The sequence below is a fragment of the Azolla caroliniana genome, unplaced genomic scaffold, assembly GCF_043228905.1.
Source record: "Azolla caroliniana isolate FFs.n. ecotype wild unplaced genomic scaffold, voAzoCaro1.0.p SCAF_3, whole genome shotgun sequence".
Classification (NCBI taxonomy): domain Eukaryota; kingdom Viridiplantae; phylum Streptophyta; class Polypodiopsida; order Salviniales; family Salviniaceae; genus Azolla; species Azolla caroliniana.
The window spans coordinates 4,970,645-4,988,484 of NW_028230438.1; the positions used below are offsets into that span (position 1 = coordinate 4,970,645).

The 17,840-nt window shown below is 36.1% G+C and overlaps 1 protein-coding gene across 6 annotated transcripts; it reads right to left on the bottom strand.

Annotated features, from left to right (window-relative positions):
* Nucleotides 1-762: 762 nt before the first annotated feature.
* LOC147865976 (uncharacterized) lies at nt 763-17,637 on the bottom strand. 6 transcript variants are annotated; one of them, XM_087316321.1, is made up of 24 exons: nt 17,494-17,637; nt 15,959-16,039; nt 15,786-15,885; nt 14,905-14,989; nt 14,684-14,733; nt 10,985-11,052; nt 8,781-8,846; nt 7,541-7,640; nt 6,415-6,492; nt 6,230-6,297; nt 6,076-6,144; nt 5,773-5,850; nt 5,559-5,654; nt 5,403-5,473; nt 4,727-4,804; nt 4,529-4,625; nt 4,334-4,426; nt 3,258-3,472; nt 3,052-3,166; nt 2,315-2,446; nt 2,101-2,208; nt 1,854-2,014; nt 1,655-1,744; nt 763-1,577 (listed from the first exon to the last, which is right to left on the bottom strand). In XM_087316321.1, the coding sequence occupies exons 1-24, from the start codon at nt 17,515-17,517 to the stop codon at nt 1,265-1,267; spliced, it is 2,436 nt and encodes an 811-aa protein (XP_087172447.1). In that variant the 5' UTR covers nt 17,518-17,637; the 3' UTR covers nt 763-1,264. The 6 variants fall into 6 exon arrangements, 5 of the variants coding, with proteins under 5 accessions (XP_087172447.1, XP_087172446.1, XP_087172448.1 ...); XM_087316320.1 differs by having other exon boundaries at nt 2,089-2,208; XR_015529457.1 differs by having other exon boundaries at nt 1,518-1,577; nt 1,655-1,774; nt 2,089-2,208.
* Nucleotides 17,638-17,840: the final 203 nt, after the last annotated feature.

Sequence of the window (17,840 nt, forward strand, 5' to 3'; positions counted from 1 at the left end):
TTAAACTAAAATTACAAGAAACTATTATCTCCACATACTCCATTTAAGCAGAATTGTGTATTATCTATGCCAACATGAGTATATCCCTCAATCCCCGGGCAACATTTACTCCTACAAATTGAGTTTCCAGATAATGTTAAAAGTATGTGCCCTACAACCTAGAAGTTTCTAGGGCATGTGTACATGTGTCCAAACTTTGAAGTACCTCCAAACTTTGAAGTACCTCCAAACTTTGAAGTACCTTATCCAAGATTATAGTTCTATATGTGTGTGTGTGAGTTTATATATATGTATATATATACATACATTTTGTTAAATTTCATAGGAAAAAGGTCGAAGAGATTATGATTATGAGCTCTCTATATCAATGTTAGCATCCCAATCATTCTAAGTCCATTGGCAACAAGGATTGCCAAAGTACCTCCTAAAGGAATTAACAGAAGAGCATGTCTCAGCATAAGTAGTAGTACTAAAATTATCCCTCTTTATGACATAACTTGCAGACCTTCTCAACTCAACAAGGCATGACTCTGTTGAATGGCGAATATTGATCCATGTCGTCTTACTCTTTAGATGAATGTGGTCTTGCCTAATAAGTTTGCTAGAAATGATGCATCCCAAAGAGGATCATGAGCACAGAAAATATAGAGAACCAAGTCCACTCTCTTTTAACTGATTTCCACTGATTGACAGATGACTCAAAAATGGGCACGGAAACAGAATTTGCTCACAAAAGAAATGTGAAAATTAGTAGTTCTTCGATCTTAAAACTGTTAATTTTCCATTGAACTTTCTGATCTTACACTCAAAGTACAGTGATTTATAAGTCAAACAGGTTGCAAATGCTCAGTATGAAAATGAATTTTCTGACCTCAAGAACTGGCTTGCACTTTAATTTGACATAATAAATGCAAAGAGTCAGAAGACAAAGAATACTGGAGATGCTTGGGATAGCAACTCTTAGGTGATGGTGGGAGTATAAATGTGCATGATCACATTCATCCATAATGATGCAGTATGTCCTTTTCACTGCCAATGGTAGGACCAATCATTGATACCCTGATCTCAACCATGCCATTTAAAGGACAGCAGGATACATCTATATGCTTACATTGAAATGAGGGAATCCTATAAGTATTTGATCCAACCACTTCATGCCATGTTCATCCGTTGAAGACTTCTTTGGTCCATATATTTTGCTTCATGCTATCTGCGTGTATTCTTGGCAAGACTTCCACCGGCTATATTGCTATTAAATCTCCCATCACCTTCTTGACACATTACGATGGCGTTTCCATGCCCGCTCCTCTTGTAAAGGATTACTAGACTTCAACAGCTCTGACACCTCTACATTCATATTCTGTTTTTCGTTCTTTTGCTGTTCCAGCATATCATCCAAGTTCCTGGTTTCAGCAACCGGAATAGGTTTCCTCTTTACATTTGGGATCAATTTATCCAGCTGTATACCTGCACCACCTGATTCTTTATCTATGTGTACCTCTACCTCATTACCATTGCTTGGACCTATGGGAGCATCTTCATCCTCATCTTCATAATCAACAAGTCCAAATGCACCACTAGACAAATAAATACAGATCAGTTAAATATCACTGTAACGAAGAGTGAGTGGCCAATTAAGATTTCTTCCCACCACCTTAAAGATCGACTGTCCATAATGACAGCTTGTGCACGCTTCATTGTTGAAACAGTTCTTTGTAGAGCTGTGGAGTCATTTTCATAATCACTGTGAAACCACTAATACATTAATTAACTCCTGGAAAAGCAAAAAATTGCCCATATAAAAATATGAATCACAAGATAGGAAAGATTTAGCATTCCATCAAACTCCAAACCTGGCTTTCTTCAAGTGGTTTTCATCTTTATCAAGATCACTTTTGTCTTTCCTTGTACATTCTTCTCGAAATCCATCTTTCCTGCCATCAGCAAAGATTACCTTGCCCTTAGCACTCACAGGTTCAGGCCATTGTTCTTTAATCGTGAGAACCTCCGTGGCCTAAAAGAATAAAGCAAATTTAAGCAGCAAAATTCACATCCTAGCATTTGTACAGTTAAAATAAACCTACTCACATTATTGTGCACCTGGTCATATTTTATTTTCATCTTTTCGAATATATCAACGTAATGAATATGCTTCAACTTATCGTAATATTTTTCTACTATATAAACCAGCAGAGATTTTGCATCATCCTGCACAAAGTCCACTTGCAGTATGTAGATTAAACCGGCTCTAATAAATCAACGCATGTGCTCTCTATCATATTCTGGTCCATTCAACATATAAAAATTCACTAACCATAAGGATAGTGTTAAAAAGATCCAGAACAGTCGAATCCAAAAGATTGTAACGACCACCATTTGCTAAGAAGGCTTGAACCACCACCCCAAATAGATCATTTTTCACAATATAGCGGTAGTAAAATTCATCCTACATAATAATAAAAAGCATCATTAGGCATCATACAAACTGTTCAACCTGTTTCTAAAATTCCAAAGTTACAATAATTTATGATAAGGTACAAATGCAATTTAATGTCACAATTAAATATTCCAGCAAGCTCTATACTAGCTTTGAGCATAGGCATTGTTTTATCATAGATTAAATATGTAAACCATCGCACAGCCTATTACGAGATGAAAGCACGATACCACTGATTTTAACATAGATTTTTCAGTGAAGGATGCATAACTATTGGTATCATAGATAAGCAGACAACAAGAATGTCTATTGTAGATAGGATGACACTTTGAGTGGCTGAACAGTTATTAGATTACAGACAATCAATCATAGAAATGACCACAACCACAGGAGATGATCAAAGTCACAATATGTTACATGTGGATCTCCCGTACATAGGTCCGACAGGCCACTTCTATTTCAGACACATACGGATGGAGTCTATGCATACTCTCAATCTATGAAGAAAAAACAATAATTACATGATCTTATTTAATGTAGCAATATTTTCTAGGACATAAAACTAGCAAAAGTTAGATACCATGTAATATACAAATCTGAACAAAAACACTTACTTTTCGACCAACACATATTCGTAAAAATCTTACAGCAGCAATAACAAGGTGCTTTTCTCTCCTCTTTGTCAGCTTCAAAACTTTTTCCATCACCTGATTTCTCATCATATAGTACCTAAACAATATTCAGACATATAAAGGCCACTCTTCTAATAGTTTTCTGAATTTAACAAATGTTCATTCAGATAAATTTGAAGTCTTCTTACTTTATCCTGAAGGTATGGTGTTGAACACAGAAGGAAAGGAGTTCACAGATGTTTCCCAACATTTCTGAATTTACTGAAACTGGTGTTTCATAATGGGTAGCATCTCCAATATGGTTCTCTTTGATGAATGATAAAGAGGATGTCAATACTCTTATTATTTGATCCATATATTTCGCATAAAATACTTCAAGAAAAGGACTCTTTTCAGGTGGAACCTGCGTGACAATGTGGTTGAAAAATAATAAATGCATAGAGAAAAACTGTTTGGTTTATATAGTTAGATTATCATCTATCATGGATGGAATGGAAGAATATAACAGAGATGGAAACTGTATCAATCCTATGAACTAATGCCTACCTCTTTATCTCTCCCTCTCACATTCAAGAATACATACAGTAATTGCATCTCTTCTATCAATCAGCCTATGCATCCTGAGTTTTCTCACAGAGAGATACGTTCCATACACATGTTCACCCTACTTGTAGTACCTGCCAGTTCTGTCATAAGTCCCCTTCTTCCCAAGTTGCTTGAGCGACTAAGTCATCATGCCACTAAATATACTGCATGAAAAGAGTTATATATGCTGATTCATGTGGAGTACCACGTCAGATTGTCTACAGTATCTGAGCCATAGTATTTAGAGTTTCATATACAATTTGAGATTACAATCCAGAAATCAATGGTGATTAGAAACATATTTCTAATGGTAGAAGTGAGTATGTCCACAGAGAGTGACATATCATTAATGGCAATGTGACTGCTAAATAATAGAAACTCTTTTCCAAGAGGGCAGAAGAGATGGGAAGAAAACTGGCAAGTAAAACTTTCCCAATAGAGATAATCTTATAAGTGAGTTGAATGCCACCATATCTGGCCAGAATGCAGCCTTTAAAAAAATGACAATCTTGCTCAAGAAGGATTTTGCTGGTAGTTATTCCTATGCAGTGGAGTTCTTTCCAGCATCAAACAGAACAAACTCTATTTCCTACATATACTTCCATAATGATATAAAAGGAGAAACAGCATGCATCTACTTTACTCACTATCTAATGAAACAGCATGCAATATATTATACCCTATCTGTTGCATCACAATCCAGAAGCATTCGTATAACTTCAAGCAGTTGCAATGGAACTCCTCCTTGACCAGGAGTTAGCATACCTGATACCTGAATTACAAAACAATGCATATCTATTAGATAAGGTATACTTGGAAAATAAGCTCAGCATATAGTATTAGGAATCCTATTGTAGAAAAATGATATACAGACCAGAAGACTGAGAAGAGTCTGCCCTGGTTGATGCATCAAAAAATTCTGGAGTGCTGATGATTCGTAGTTGTTAAGTATGACAATCAATATCTCAGCTCTGTAAAATATATTAATTGCAAATAATGGAATCAACGAGATGAAAGGGTTATTTTTCACATCCCATCCTCTATTTCAATTTCAAGTGAGCAGCATATTTACCCACTCAATTGGATATTTTCATCTGTGTTCACAAGTAATTCGGTCACAACATCAAATAGTCCCTCTTCCACAAAGGAGCTGTGAAAGGATCAAGTTCAAAGAGTTAGTAGGAAAATCATATTTCCACACAAAATCTAGATAGAAGAAGACTACATATCAAACCTCAAATTTTGACTTCCTGTGCTTCTTCCAACTACATGGATTAAAAAGCCTTGAAATGCAATTGCAAGAGAAGCAGAAAATTAGAATACATATTTTACTTTTTGCAGAAAACACCTGTTAAAGTGTTTTTATGTCCACATATCTAAGGGTAACTTGATCTTCATGTGATTTAACCAGCTCTTGCTTCAATGGATGTAATTGATCCATAAGTTTTGGTTAATCTGCGATTCAGAATAGGGCTTTTGTAGGAGACCATGAGAACTAGTAACACGAACAACCCAGTTACAATCTCATGGACAAAAAAATTTATTGGCATTTGGTTAAAGAGTCAACATCCACTGGGGGTAATCTTAGCTAATTTGAAAGCTCCTATGGAACAGAAGAAGAATCTTAGTATCCCCAGGTAATAGCCTTTATTCACAATCCCACAATCTATACCATTTTTTCCATCCTTGAATTTGTTGATTCTTTCATACTACAGAAAGTGAAACGCAGTGAAGAAACATAATCAAACCTGAAAAGCTTGACACGAATTGGCAGCTGTAGTGTTTTACTCAAACTGCAAAACTCCTGGAGAAAGCGAACCTAGATACATTGAAAAAAAAGTTAGCTTTTTTGAATTAACAGCAACACTATTCAATCACAAATGACCTTATAAATGAAACCGCACCAAATCAGCTTTTTCCTTCTCAGGCATTGCTGAAGTCTTCAAGCCCTCAAACAGCTTTTTAATAAATATACTATTATCCACAAGTGCTTTCATAACCTGAAAATGGATATGGTAAAACAGCAGATATGGGAATCTGTGGAATGTTCAAACAAATAGATACAACTATAACACAGCAGGAACTTATGCTGAATTAGTGAGGTTAGATGTTGCATACTATGAGATTGTTATTAAGTATCATTGCATTGATGCTTGCGAATGTTAGATTGTCCAAAACGTTTGGTAGAATCACATCCTGTAGCAGTACAACAAAATGATGCTAAAAGTAGATCATCGTAATTCTTCATTACAGGATTCAAAAAATCAAATTATTTATCATTGCGAATGTCCTTGCAAATAATCTAACATTCTGAACAACTGTACTCGAAATGTAACAGAAATCAAAGACTCTAAACAGCAATTTCTCTAAGGTACCTTAAGTTACTACAAGTTTGTAGAATTCATAGTCATGTCACCACACCTTTATGTAACTGAGCCTGTAGGTCTGATGTATCTTTGCTAATATGGTTGGGTTTGATATTGGTACAACCTACAATTAAAAAGAAAAGTGTTCCTATGCAACTCCAGCCAGAATACTTTGCAGAACTAGAATATGAAAAAAAATGCAAGATTACCTCCTTAAAAATGGCATGTTCTTTAAAGAAGTGCCGGTGGTTTTGCCTTATGGCCACATCAGGATCATCTGCAATGTGTTAATAACTTGTAGTCAAATATAGTGCTAAAAAACATGCCTATATGTCAAGTTTCATATTATAATGAGATTTTGCCCATAAATTAACAAGTTGAAGAGAAAACTCACATTCCAGCATTCCAATGATGTCCATAATCAGACTGTCATTAAATATGATCTCAAATATGTAGCTGTCGTTCAGTGCAACTGCACCACAAACATCATCAAATATTCACAATGTCTTGATTTTAATGATTTACTTTGCGTGACGCAATAGGCCTATCAGGAAAGAACGATAATATCAAAAGTCTCTAGGAGGCCAAAAGGGCCTATGTGACCCAACAATGATGTCTCATCTTGTAGAACTAAGAAATGGATAAAAGCCCCCAGAGTAATTTCCTTATAATGTATCTGACAATCATTTTCCTTATGATGTATCTTGTGGCCTCAAATGAGATGAGACTTCTGTCTCTGAAGATCTTCAACGAAGGCCAGTCCAACAGATGTCTGATAGAGACATATAAAGAGAGAAAGAAAGATACAAAAAAAAACCTTTTAAATCCACGGAATACCTTGAAGATCTATAGTATCAAATGTTGTTACACTAAATTAATAAAGTCAAATTCAGGAAGTGCACTTAGGCTCATGATAATAAAGAATGAGAGAAAGAAAGAAGGATTTTTTAATGTCTTTAAAAGATCTTAACAGTCTACAATTCCTTACGTTAGCTCTTCAATGAGAACAAAAGATATATTAAAGTCATTTAAGAGGCCAAAATGGCCTATGAGACCAAACGAGAGATTACATTTTAAAACGTTGCCTCACCTTCAAGAACAAACAAACCAAAATAAATATAAATAAATTGTTAAATCAGTGAAATATACTAAATATTCTTGTTAGCTAAGCACTTATGTTAACCCCTCTACAAAGAAGGAAGAGTGGAATTATATTGATCCCTCTATTGAGGGTAAGATGAAGTATGATGACCCAAGAAGAGTGAACTCATGTTTTGTTAAATGCATCCTCACAACAATTTGAAAAACTGAAGCTGATCAATAAACCAGCTCAAATCAAGCGAAAAACTGCAGTGGACCAAAAATCACCTCTTTTGTACAGGAAAAAGAATGATTCGTAAAATTTGAAAAGGTAAAAATGCTACAATATAAAACAGATCATGAAATATTAACTTGCATTAGAAAGAAAGCTACATTAATGTCTTTTAAAGAGGCCAAAATGACAGAGTGAGAGAGCTTACTGATTGATTTAACTATGTTGAATAGCATATGCAAAGACTCAATTGCACCGATATCCTCACAAGTTGTGAATAACCCGCACAGTTTAGAAAGGAAAGTTGGCTGAAACCTAGCAAAATGGTGTTAGAATCACAAAAGATAAGAAATGTTCTCGATTGGAAAGATCAAATTAATGTATCAATATGAGTTAGATCTACTATTTAGCTAAAGAAAATCTAAATAAATCAAATATACATCAAAAACAATATCTGGTATATCAATCCTTTGTTAGCTAAAGAAAAAACTAGCTGAGGACAATTTACGCATGTTAGGAGTGTGCATAACTCATTAAGGATTTGGGCATATTACACCAAAACTGAGGACAGACATTGCAGCAAAAATTCTGGGAACATAGTTGTGCTGTGGAACACAATCACTTGTGGTCACAATACATATAAAACTTTGTGCATTGAGAATCGGATAGCCATACCACTCAGTATCTATAAGAAACAAAGGAACTACATCAAATAATATGTTTATTCTTATAGAACAAAACCTCTAGTTTGTACTGGCAATATAAAAGACTAACACCAAATAAAGAGGAAAAGAAAGGAGAAAGATAAAATATTAGAAACACATCCTGCACATATACATATAAACTTGTTCAATACTTTAATAGTGCTAATATAAGCCAAAAAATTAGAAAGATCACACATTATATATTTAGAGATATCTTTACTGAAATCCTCTGTGAGGGACTCCTAAGGTATGGTTGCCTGGAATTTCATTGTTATCCCGTTTCTCATATGAGATGAAAAGCAGCAAGTAGTGGACGGGGTAGACAAGTGGGCAACCTTACATAGTCTTTATTGGTCGAAACCATCCTGGACTACATCCGAGCAAGTACATAGTCTTTATTGGGCAAAACCATCATGAACTACATCCGAGCAAGCAAAGGACATACATGGCTGGAAGGGAAACAAGCGAGTCGCCCTGCACACAGCAATGGCAGCAACAAGTCCTACAATGACCAAATAGATGACTGTCCTACTTGGAGCATGCAAACGGGCAGTAAAATACTAGTCAGAAGATGGTGAGAATGTGTAGCACAGGGACGTAGTTGCATTGGAGGGAAGTGTGGATACAGCTTAGGAACTGATGTCCTCCCTTTGGTTTCTCTATATGACATACATGTGGGATACATGAAATTCATGATATTGATCAGAAACCAAATGCATGTATTACTGTGAGAGATATAATTACATCTTTTGCGATCAAAGAAGCCAGATGCTCCCTCTCCAAAATTGACATGGATGTATCTGTGAGAACCTGCATAGGAAAATAACCATATGATTGCAAATAGGATATCATCAAAATGATTAACATGAAAAATGATGGTAATCCAATGATATAATTCAGATATAAAAAAAGAAAGTCGTCAGTCATTTTAAGAATCCACTAAACACTCTATCGTACACATACACTGCATTAACAGGCCATGAGATCTGGTACATTTTGGGTAAAGGTTTGGAATTTGTGGGTGAAATCAAAATTGAACTGACCCAAGTTTGTTACACAGGACCACTTCTAGGTGGGTAACAGCTGGTCAATACAACATCCTCAAAGTTATACCCCTCCCATGGCATGTAAGCTACCAAGATGTTTCTATCCAAGCTGACTCTTCTCCGGCAGATGCTAGTCCATCTGCTAAAATCTCTCTACTTACAAGGGTTCTCCTGGTATAACCATGGAGTTTTGGTTTACACATGTATTGCTATTAGAACGTTCATGCATTCTCAATCTGGTATTTGTGGTGTTCGAACTTTTCCTATTACAGCTGCCCCCATTGATCAGCGAGTAGAAGAAACAAGAAGAATCAAGAAATTTTTTTATCTTTCCCTTTTGTTTGCAGGGGTAAAACACGGGTTATTAATCTATCCCTTCAAATAAGCAACCTGAACATTCGAATGGAAAAAGCCTGAAAAGGTTAAAACCCCCAAGAATTCCCTTATCTATTCAATAGAGTCCTTACCCAATCGCGGCGTTAGTTAGTATTAATTACTCTTCAAATTGGTCTAGAATATCAAGTTTGTGGCCACTATTATATGGTACGAGCGGTTAAGAGGGAACTTCCATGTACACTTCTGAGATATGGTCAATTGTACAGCAACTTTCTTATTGGTAGCCTCACCAACGGAAAGTAGGAATTGGATGCTATATCCCAATGATGGAAGATCATCCAGCTCCTACTAACAGAGTTCCTTCAGATGGTAGTAATCCTCGCCCTACACTTGCTAAATAGTTTTGAGGTACTAAACGAATTTTGCCCAGAAGGTAGTCTCAGTGTACCCAATCTCCCTTCCTTGGCTACTACCTTTGCTGCTACACCAGCGGCTCTGACCAATTGTTCACCTTTTTGCAGCAGAGTTACAGTAGCAAAACACCATTGTTCTTTTTGAGTAGAGATTTCTCTTCCTCCTCGCAAAAACAGTGGAGGGGGTTGCTTGTGTTGTACCTTCTAAGCAATGATGCACATTAATCAGACTGGCCTACAGGAGGAAGAGTCAATGGGTATCACCAAACTTATGAGGACTGGTATGACCACAGCAGGTGATTCAGTTTTCAATATCCAGGGATCACTTCCAGCCAGGACAATATCTGCTATACCATCTGCCAAGGACCAAATGATCCCCAAGGGACCTGCATATCCCAGTCCAATATGCTGCTGCATCCCTGCAGACACTCTTCATTTGAGCCGTACTATGACTAAAACCCCTACTGTAACTCCCATGGCCAACAAAATGAACTTTATAAAACTAGGATTTCTATTGAAGGTAGAGTTTATGGCTTCTTCAGAAGACATGATAGGTTTCTTGAATTAGAATTTTTAGTACCTGATTTGCGATTACTATTTCTGAGTTTTAAGTTTCAAAAACGGCATCTGCGTATGCTTGATACTAAATTCATGCATAGGGGCATCTGATTTTATTATCTTTACGAAATTGACAGTTATAGTTTCCTTTTTGAACAGCAATATAAGAAATATAAAGAAGGATACTGGAGAATTAATGTTGTTTATTTTTTGGTGGTTGTGTTTCGTTTGCCATGTAAGGGAGAGAGATCTATTTGAATATTCTACAATCCTTCAGGTGACTGAATAAGCAGTCTCAGTTACTAATTCACACTATCATTTGCCAAATATCAAACTATTAAATAACTATTTTGCGAAAAGAAATAAATACTTTTTCCTGTGATTTTTGAGTTATTTTCCAGCGACAAGAATTCCGTGATTGTTTTCATTTCATCGAAAGTAGAAGCATACATAAAGAAGCAACGATCAGCAGAAATTCTCCTTCCCACAAAAATAACCAGCAAACCAATTATTCCTCAATTATTTAATCCTAGTCTTCCATTCTGCCATTAAATGTGGGGTACTAATTATTATTCTTATGTTACAGAATTTATACCTTCAGAATTTTCTGCAAAGATGAAATACTGACTGTAGGCAACTCAAAAAGTTCATTTTGTAGACCATCTGGAAAAACAAGAATGAATAATATAACCAAAGAAATTATATTAATATATAATTTCCCATCAGATCCTTGCATCCCAAAAGTGCAGATATTAACCATTGCCATGTTGGAATAATCTTTTCTAATAATTGATTTCTTGCCTTAGGACTCACATCCAAAGCTATGATAAAAAATGCAAATGAGTCAAGATAAGACACAAAATAGTTATTAATATTGAGTAGTTGCAGTTTTTTTCTTCATATTCTATTACCTTGTGTAATGGATCAAAATCTTGTCCGAAAAGGTAGTGGTACCTCTCTCTGATTTCATGAAAAAGCCATAGAATGACATAGTATTCATCTGATCACTCTGGCCCCCCACCCAAAAAATGGCATAAATACAATATCTATTCTTTCATAGATTAGCGTGGGTATCCACCTATCTCAATCACTGACTGATATGAAAGGTCCAAAGCTACCCTATCACACTATGGAGTCCATGAGATAGATGTGTATCCACATAAGTGATAAATCCATCCTCTAATGTGTGTAAAAGAGGGCCTTATAATGTGCCATTTTCCCATTAAGAGACATTGCGGAGCTGATCCATGCTCATTCCTTACCAAGTTTAATGATATCAGTTCAGATCACTCTATTCTTTCCACTTTGTTCATGTTCAAATGTGGATACTCCAAGCTATATTGGCACAGTATATAGCATTTATATTTATGCCATGTGATTGAAACTATTCTTAAATTTCTACAAAGTACCACTCTTGATTATATAGTTTTGGGATCTTTCATATCCATTAGATACAGGTCATTGATTAGAATATTGCCTCAATCACTATTAGAACTCCTCCCATCTCCACTCAGATTATATCATGAGGCACTGAATCCTTGCTCCTTCTCGTGCAGCCTATTACTAAGAGCAAAGGCCTCATCAAATTTGCTCAATTATGTCCCATAGGAGGGCTCAGCCCCTATCTACTCTGTATTGAAGGGCCAATGTTACAAGTGTAAACAAACAATCACAGTTTAATTTGTCACTTTTGGCACTGTATATACGTGCATTGTCTTACAAGATATCTACAAGAAAGTCAAGAACAAGCAGTTTCCCATAGGGAGCAATAAGGTCATGTGAATGTTACTCCTCGGTATGTGTAGGATTGTGTGTATGAAACCTTTCCCTCTCCCGAGAAGAATTCAAATGTTTACCTTGTTACCCATGCTTGATTGTCATTAAACACTATCACTACAGTTTTACCAAGGTTTATCAACAAATCTTTGCCAATACAAAATGACTTTAAATCATTTCAATGTCTTTACAGTCACTATAGAGAATCAGAGATCAACACAATGTCATTAGCATACAGTAATATTGGATTGACTATCACCGCCAAGCATGCCACTAAACCACTCAATCTCCATACAATTATATACTTCATCTGTATACAAACCAAAGAGTGGCTCATTGCAGGCATCCTTGTTTTGCTCCAATTGTGCTAGCCACAACCTTCAACAATCCATTCACATTTCTTGGCCTTGATTCATATGGGACATAAACTCCCCATTGCATATCTATGGAACTTCAAGGGCTTCTCGTCATTACATGAACCAAGCATGCCCTCCACAGGCAAAGGCTTTTGGGAGATTCACAAAGCAACAATAGATTATAATGGTCTTGGCCTTCATCAAAAAGGACTCAAAGGCTAAATATGTGATCCAATGTGGTAACCCCCTTTCGGAAACCGGCCCATCAGGCTGAACAGCAGCTATTTTTCTGCCCATACAATCGAATGCTGACTATAAGATTGAGCCACATAGTTTGGCCAAGTATTCGCCAATGATTGTCCTAACATTTATAGGTATCATGGAATCTCCCCTCTTCAGTTTGGTACAATGGTATGTTCTGTCCAGCAAGGAGAGAAACCTTCACACGTAACTCTAATAAAGATGTGTAAGAAGCACAGTCAAGGTTTCACAAGCATAGATAAAGTGAAATTACATGGACGTGAGCCATGTGCATGGGCAAGGGAGCTGCTCAGGAATGTCATAAGAGTGCTTTGCATATTTATGTCAAGATTGAGGTGAAGTTAGTTGTGTGCTAGGTTACTTCTCGCTAACCATTTTCCATGCTCATTTACTAGCTTGTCCTAGTAATATGTACAACTTCCCTTCAAATTTACCTCAATATGATGTCTTCTCCTTCCTCATAGAGTGTTAGCATATTGTTCTTACTTGTCTATGTGTACTAATCCTTAAAATCACTTCTCCTTGCAAGATTTTACTTGTATGATGACATTCTTCATCATACCAACAATCTAGTGTAGCTCTAGCATGTATGCATGCATTGCCAACTGTGGGGAAGGCAGTAGCAGTTGCAAAATGCAATGACTTTGACAACCCTTGTGACTTCCGCTAGGGATGTCAAAGGACCCAAATTAAGCACGCCATCAGATAAGCCACAAGTGCATACATTAATGCCTCCTGCGTAAATTGGTATTTGGCATGCCTAGTCCCACTCTTACCATATACATCCTTTTGGTGTCTATCCTTCACTATAGTGCATAGTTATGCATGATTCGCTGCCAAGCATGTAGATCTAGAGAGAGAGAACTCTCTTGTCTTGGGTAGAATGGATGGACATCCCATCAAGTAATCAATCATGTTGCATTCACCTTGGGGTTTGAACTTGTCCAAGCATCAGATCTTGGATATTGTAACAAACCATTGCATAAACTAATACATATAACAAATTACAATCCCATCGTGCCATGCATAAGATTTCATAAGCCTTAAACCATCACGCACAAATTGGGGACATATGTAGATAGGAATCGGCAACGGTTTGGTTTTGGCTTAACTAGTTTGGCATTGTCCAAACCAAACTGGTTAAGCCTTAATTGGTATGGGAATTTTCAAACTTGAACCAAAACGGCTCCTAAACCGGTTTAACCAAATCGATTATCCTTAACCAGTTTGGGAACCAGTTTAGCCCAAAACGGTTCAGTTTGGCTTGAGCCATCCCAAACCGAGTGCAAACCGGTTAAGGAAACTCAAGCCTGAACCGAACTGCTAAACTGTTTAAAAACAGTTTAATGGCTCGGTTCAGGCTTGAGCTGAGCTGTTGCTGATTACTATATGTTGATGTAAAAAATCTTAATTTAAAGATAGATAATTTTTACTCAACAATGTAGGTCTTCTTTTGGGGAGCTATTCCTAACAATATAACTCTACACTTACAGATACATCAAAATGTTCACTTTTCCCACATAGCATCTGTTTTTTGGTCTTTCCCAATGCAATGCAATATTTTGTGCAATCTTTGACCATGGATAGGGGCATTGAATATTCCAATTGCTTTGGCTAAACCTAAGGCTTTAATCATCCTCTTCATTTTTATGGAAAAAAAGAAAGCTTTTGTATCCCAAAAATGACACTCATAGACAACAATATATCTAGATGAAGATCTCTCATCAATTCAAGTAGCACATCACAAAGAAATCATGCTTCTAGTGCCTTGATGCAAGAATCGAAGGAATTTGGGTTTTTTATTGAGATGGCAGAGCTATTATTAATGCACATGTTTCTTAGAACCTACCAACTTGTGTGTTGGCAAACTAAAGCATGTGCTATTTATAAATGAGTCTCACCTCCAGCTGAGGGCAAATGGATGGACCTGCGGACATCACAAATTTGATCCCTGAAATTAAGATATATGTAAGGGTATTCTCAGTACAATATTGGTTGTAGAACATCTAGAATCCCCAGACCGTTATGTTTCTTGCAAGCTTTTGACACCAAACATACCTTATTATGCGCATACAATTATATATACAATATATTTTACAAAGAAACAAATAGAAGGATATACCAAATAAAAGAGCAGCATGAATTCTCCTGGAAACTCAAAGCCAGATCTGTTAAAGCTTCAGGATCCCTCCAAGATATGATTGTATCTGCAGTAACAATTTTGATAACCAATATAAAATACTCAAAGCAACACTCAAATATGTCAAGTTTTCCAGCATCCCATATAAAATGTCTTTAGAACTTACAGGAGATAAACATGTGAATTCAACAAGCAGATATTACCATACTGGCATATAAATAAGCAGTTAAAAGGACTTAAGCATGAGGCTCATCAATCATAATTGTTAATACCACAAAGTAATGTGAAAATAACAAATATGACATCAATACCGATTTTGAAAGAATTTAGGAAAGTTCAACGCATTAGTCCTATATAAACTTAGAATGAATTATCCCTTCAACTATCATACCAAAAGTGCATAAACACATTCAAAATCCACATGAACGGATAAGCATTATTTAGATAGCTAAAAAACGGCATAACCTTCATCACACCAAATAAGATTTTGAAATAATAAATATGAAGCATACAGAGAAACCCCCCAAAACAAGAGATTGGAAAAGGAACAAAAAATAAAGATTATGATGGAACTGCGTCTTTTTCAAGTTTAGCATTAGATCCCACCTTTTCTCCAATAAGACAATTCCGAATACTTTCAAAATATTTTTACATGGTTTTTCTGCTTTCATAATCTCCAAATAATATTGTGAAATTGGGCACCAGATTTTTATAACAAATCAAGCATACAAAGGCTAGGATAAGCAATCCATTTCCACTTTCGTTTGCTAATAAAAAGCAGCTGGTTAGCAAGCTATCTATCCTTATTATGTATGGAGTGTTAAATGGCACCCCTAATCAATCTTCACTGCCACCAGCCATACCATCTGTCTTACGATAAATATCTTCTTTTGAAATTTTATGCACCAACAATTTTGAGTTGTCCTCTTCATCAATAACGACAAGGCCCACTGCCTCTGAAATCTGTATGTACCAACAAAAGGTAGAAAGTAAATAAAACATGACCACTAATATTCTGTATGTGAAAATAATTTACCTCTAAATATTCAATCGAGACATGACCAGTGCCTTTATCAACCCAATTTCCTTCACCATTTAGCTTGTAAACCTTAGCACGCTACAAAATATATGAATTATGTCAATAGAACATACATCTACTTATTTGACATCATTTCACGTTTATGCTTCTTAGTCAAAAACACCTACATATAAACTAAGAGAAAGACAATCTCGTAAATGAAAGCAAATAAATCATAATAACGTGATCCATAAGGATTACAATCGATAAATATTGTCCCATCAGGGAGAAGAACAAATTAGAAGAAACATTGAAGGGGATAAAATAAGAGTGTGAATTTAAATCCTTGAATGATAAGTCTAATCCTCCTGATAATAAAATGCATCAAAGTATAAATGTATACCATAGTTGCCAGAATGAAGGAGTTAAATATAAACCAAGAGAAAGGCAATCTCGTAAATGAAATCAAATAAATCATAATAACGCGATCTATAAGGATTACAATGGATAAATATTGTCCCATCAGGGAAAAGAACAAACTAAAAGAAACATTGAAGGGGCTAAAATAGGAGTGACGATTTAAGTCCTTGAATGATAAGCGTAATCCTTCTGATAATAATATGCATCAAAGTATAAATGTATATCATAGTTACCAGAATGATAGGATGCAGGGAAACATGAAAAGACAACCAGGAGATGGAATTGTAATGGTCATTCTTCAAATAATAAAATGTGATAACATGAATTATCTATCACATAAAATGAGTAGCATAGGGATAGATTTCTGGGCACAAAGTTTTTGATTTTATCAAGACAGATCATCAAAGTCTTTGGTACATTCGTATGCAATGCGGCTTTTAGGGAAGTACATACAGTGGAAAATCCCTCCCCATGTTTCAATTGCATCTGAAGTATAATTCCTGATCCTCAGTTACACCAATTCAATTGCATCTTATTTCCGGCAATACAAAAAGTGGCAGTTGAACGTTTTCTGAGAGCATCTTATGATGTGTCACAACTATTAAGCACAAAGTGTTCCATAAGGAGAAACAATCCATAAAGAATCATAATTTATTAAGCACAAAGTGGTGGCGGTTGTTCATCTAACCAAAACACTAGAAGTGCATCTGAAGTATGCTAAAGCTGTCAGAATAAAACCGAGAGTAGGATAAATCCCCCTCCTAAAAGTGGTTCAACACCCAGATGGCAGGTGGATCTAAGCTGTAATTTCTAGGGACTATATGCAAGAAGAAACTCGAAAAATATACCCCTTCTAGCACGCGTGAGCAATGGGTGAGCAATGGGAACAGAGTGAGCATGCATCTAGTACATGTGGGATCAAAAACACAGCAAATTCCTTTTCTCCGTTCTTTTTCTGATCAATTTGATCAAAGACTCAGTTTATGACAATCTCCGGGATAGTTGTCGAATCTTCAAGCGCGAGTTAACCAAATCTTCAAAAGAGGCATACAGGATTTGGGGCAGGCAAAAAATAGAAACAACATAGGGTAGAATAAAAAAAAGTTAAGAGGGTAAGGCGGTGTAGCTTATACCTGTGAGTTGGATGCCATTGCCATCGCTTCTTCTTCTTCTTCTTCTTGTGCTTCTTCTAATTCTGTCCAAAGAAGAATACAATGATAATATTGATGATGAATGGAGCTTCCCAAAGAGAGAGAGAGAGCACATAGAGTAATATGCTCATAGAGTAAGGATTCAAAGAAAAATGCCCTAAAAGATGTCGGTATGAACAGGTTCACGAACAAACCTCTACATCATATTTGCAAGTGTAATCATACAAATAAGAGGAGAATGTCGTAGAAGATAGATAGACAAATGGACAGATAGATGAATAATAGGTAGATGTCAGTCGTCCAAATAGTAATGTATTCGGTAAGTATAG

Excerpts from the sequence above, each read along its gene's own strand:
- LOC147865976 (XM_087316320.1), bottom strand. The coding sequence starts at position 17,517 with ATGGCAATGGCATCCAACTCACAG. Across the intron at positions 4,805-5,402 it reads ATTCGTGTCAAGCTTTTCAG|CTCCTTTGTGGAAGAGGGAC; the intron begins GTTTGATTATGT and ends ATCCTTTCACAG. Across the intron at positions 2,015-2,088 it reads ATGACCAGGTGCACAATAAT|GCCACGGAGGTTCTCACGAT; the intron begins GTGAGTAGGTTT and ends TTATTCTTTTAG.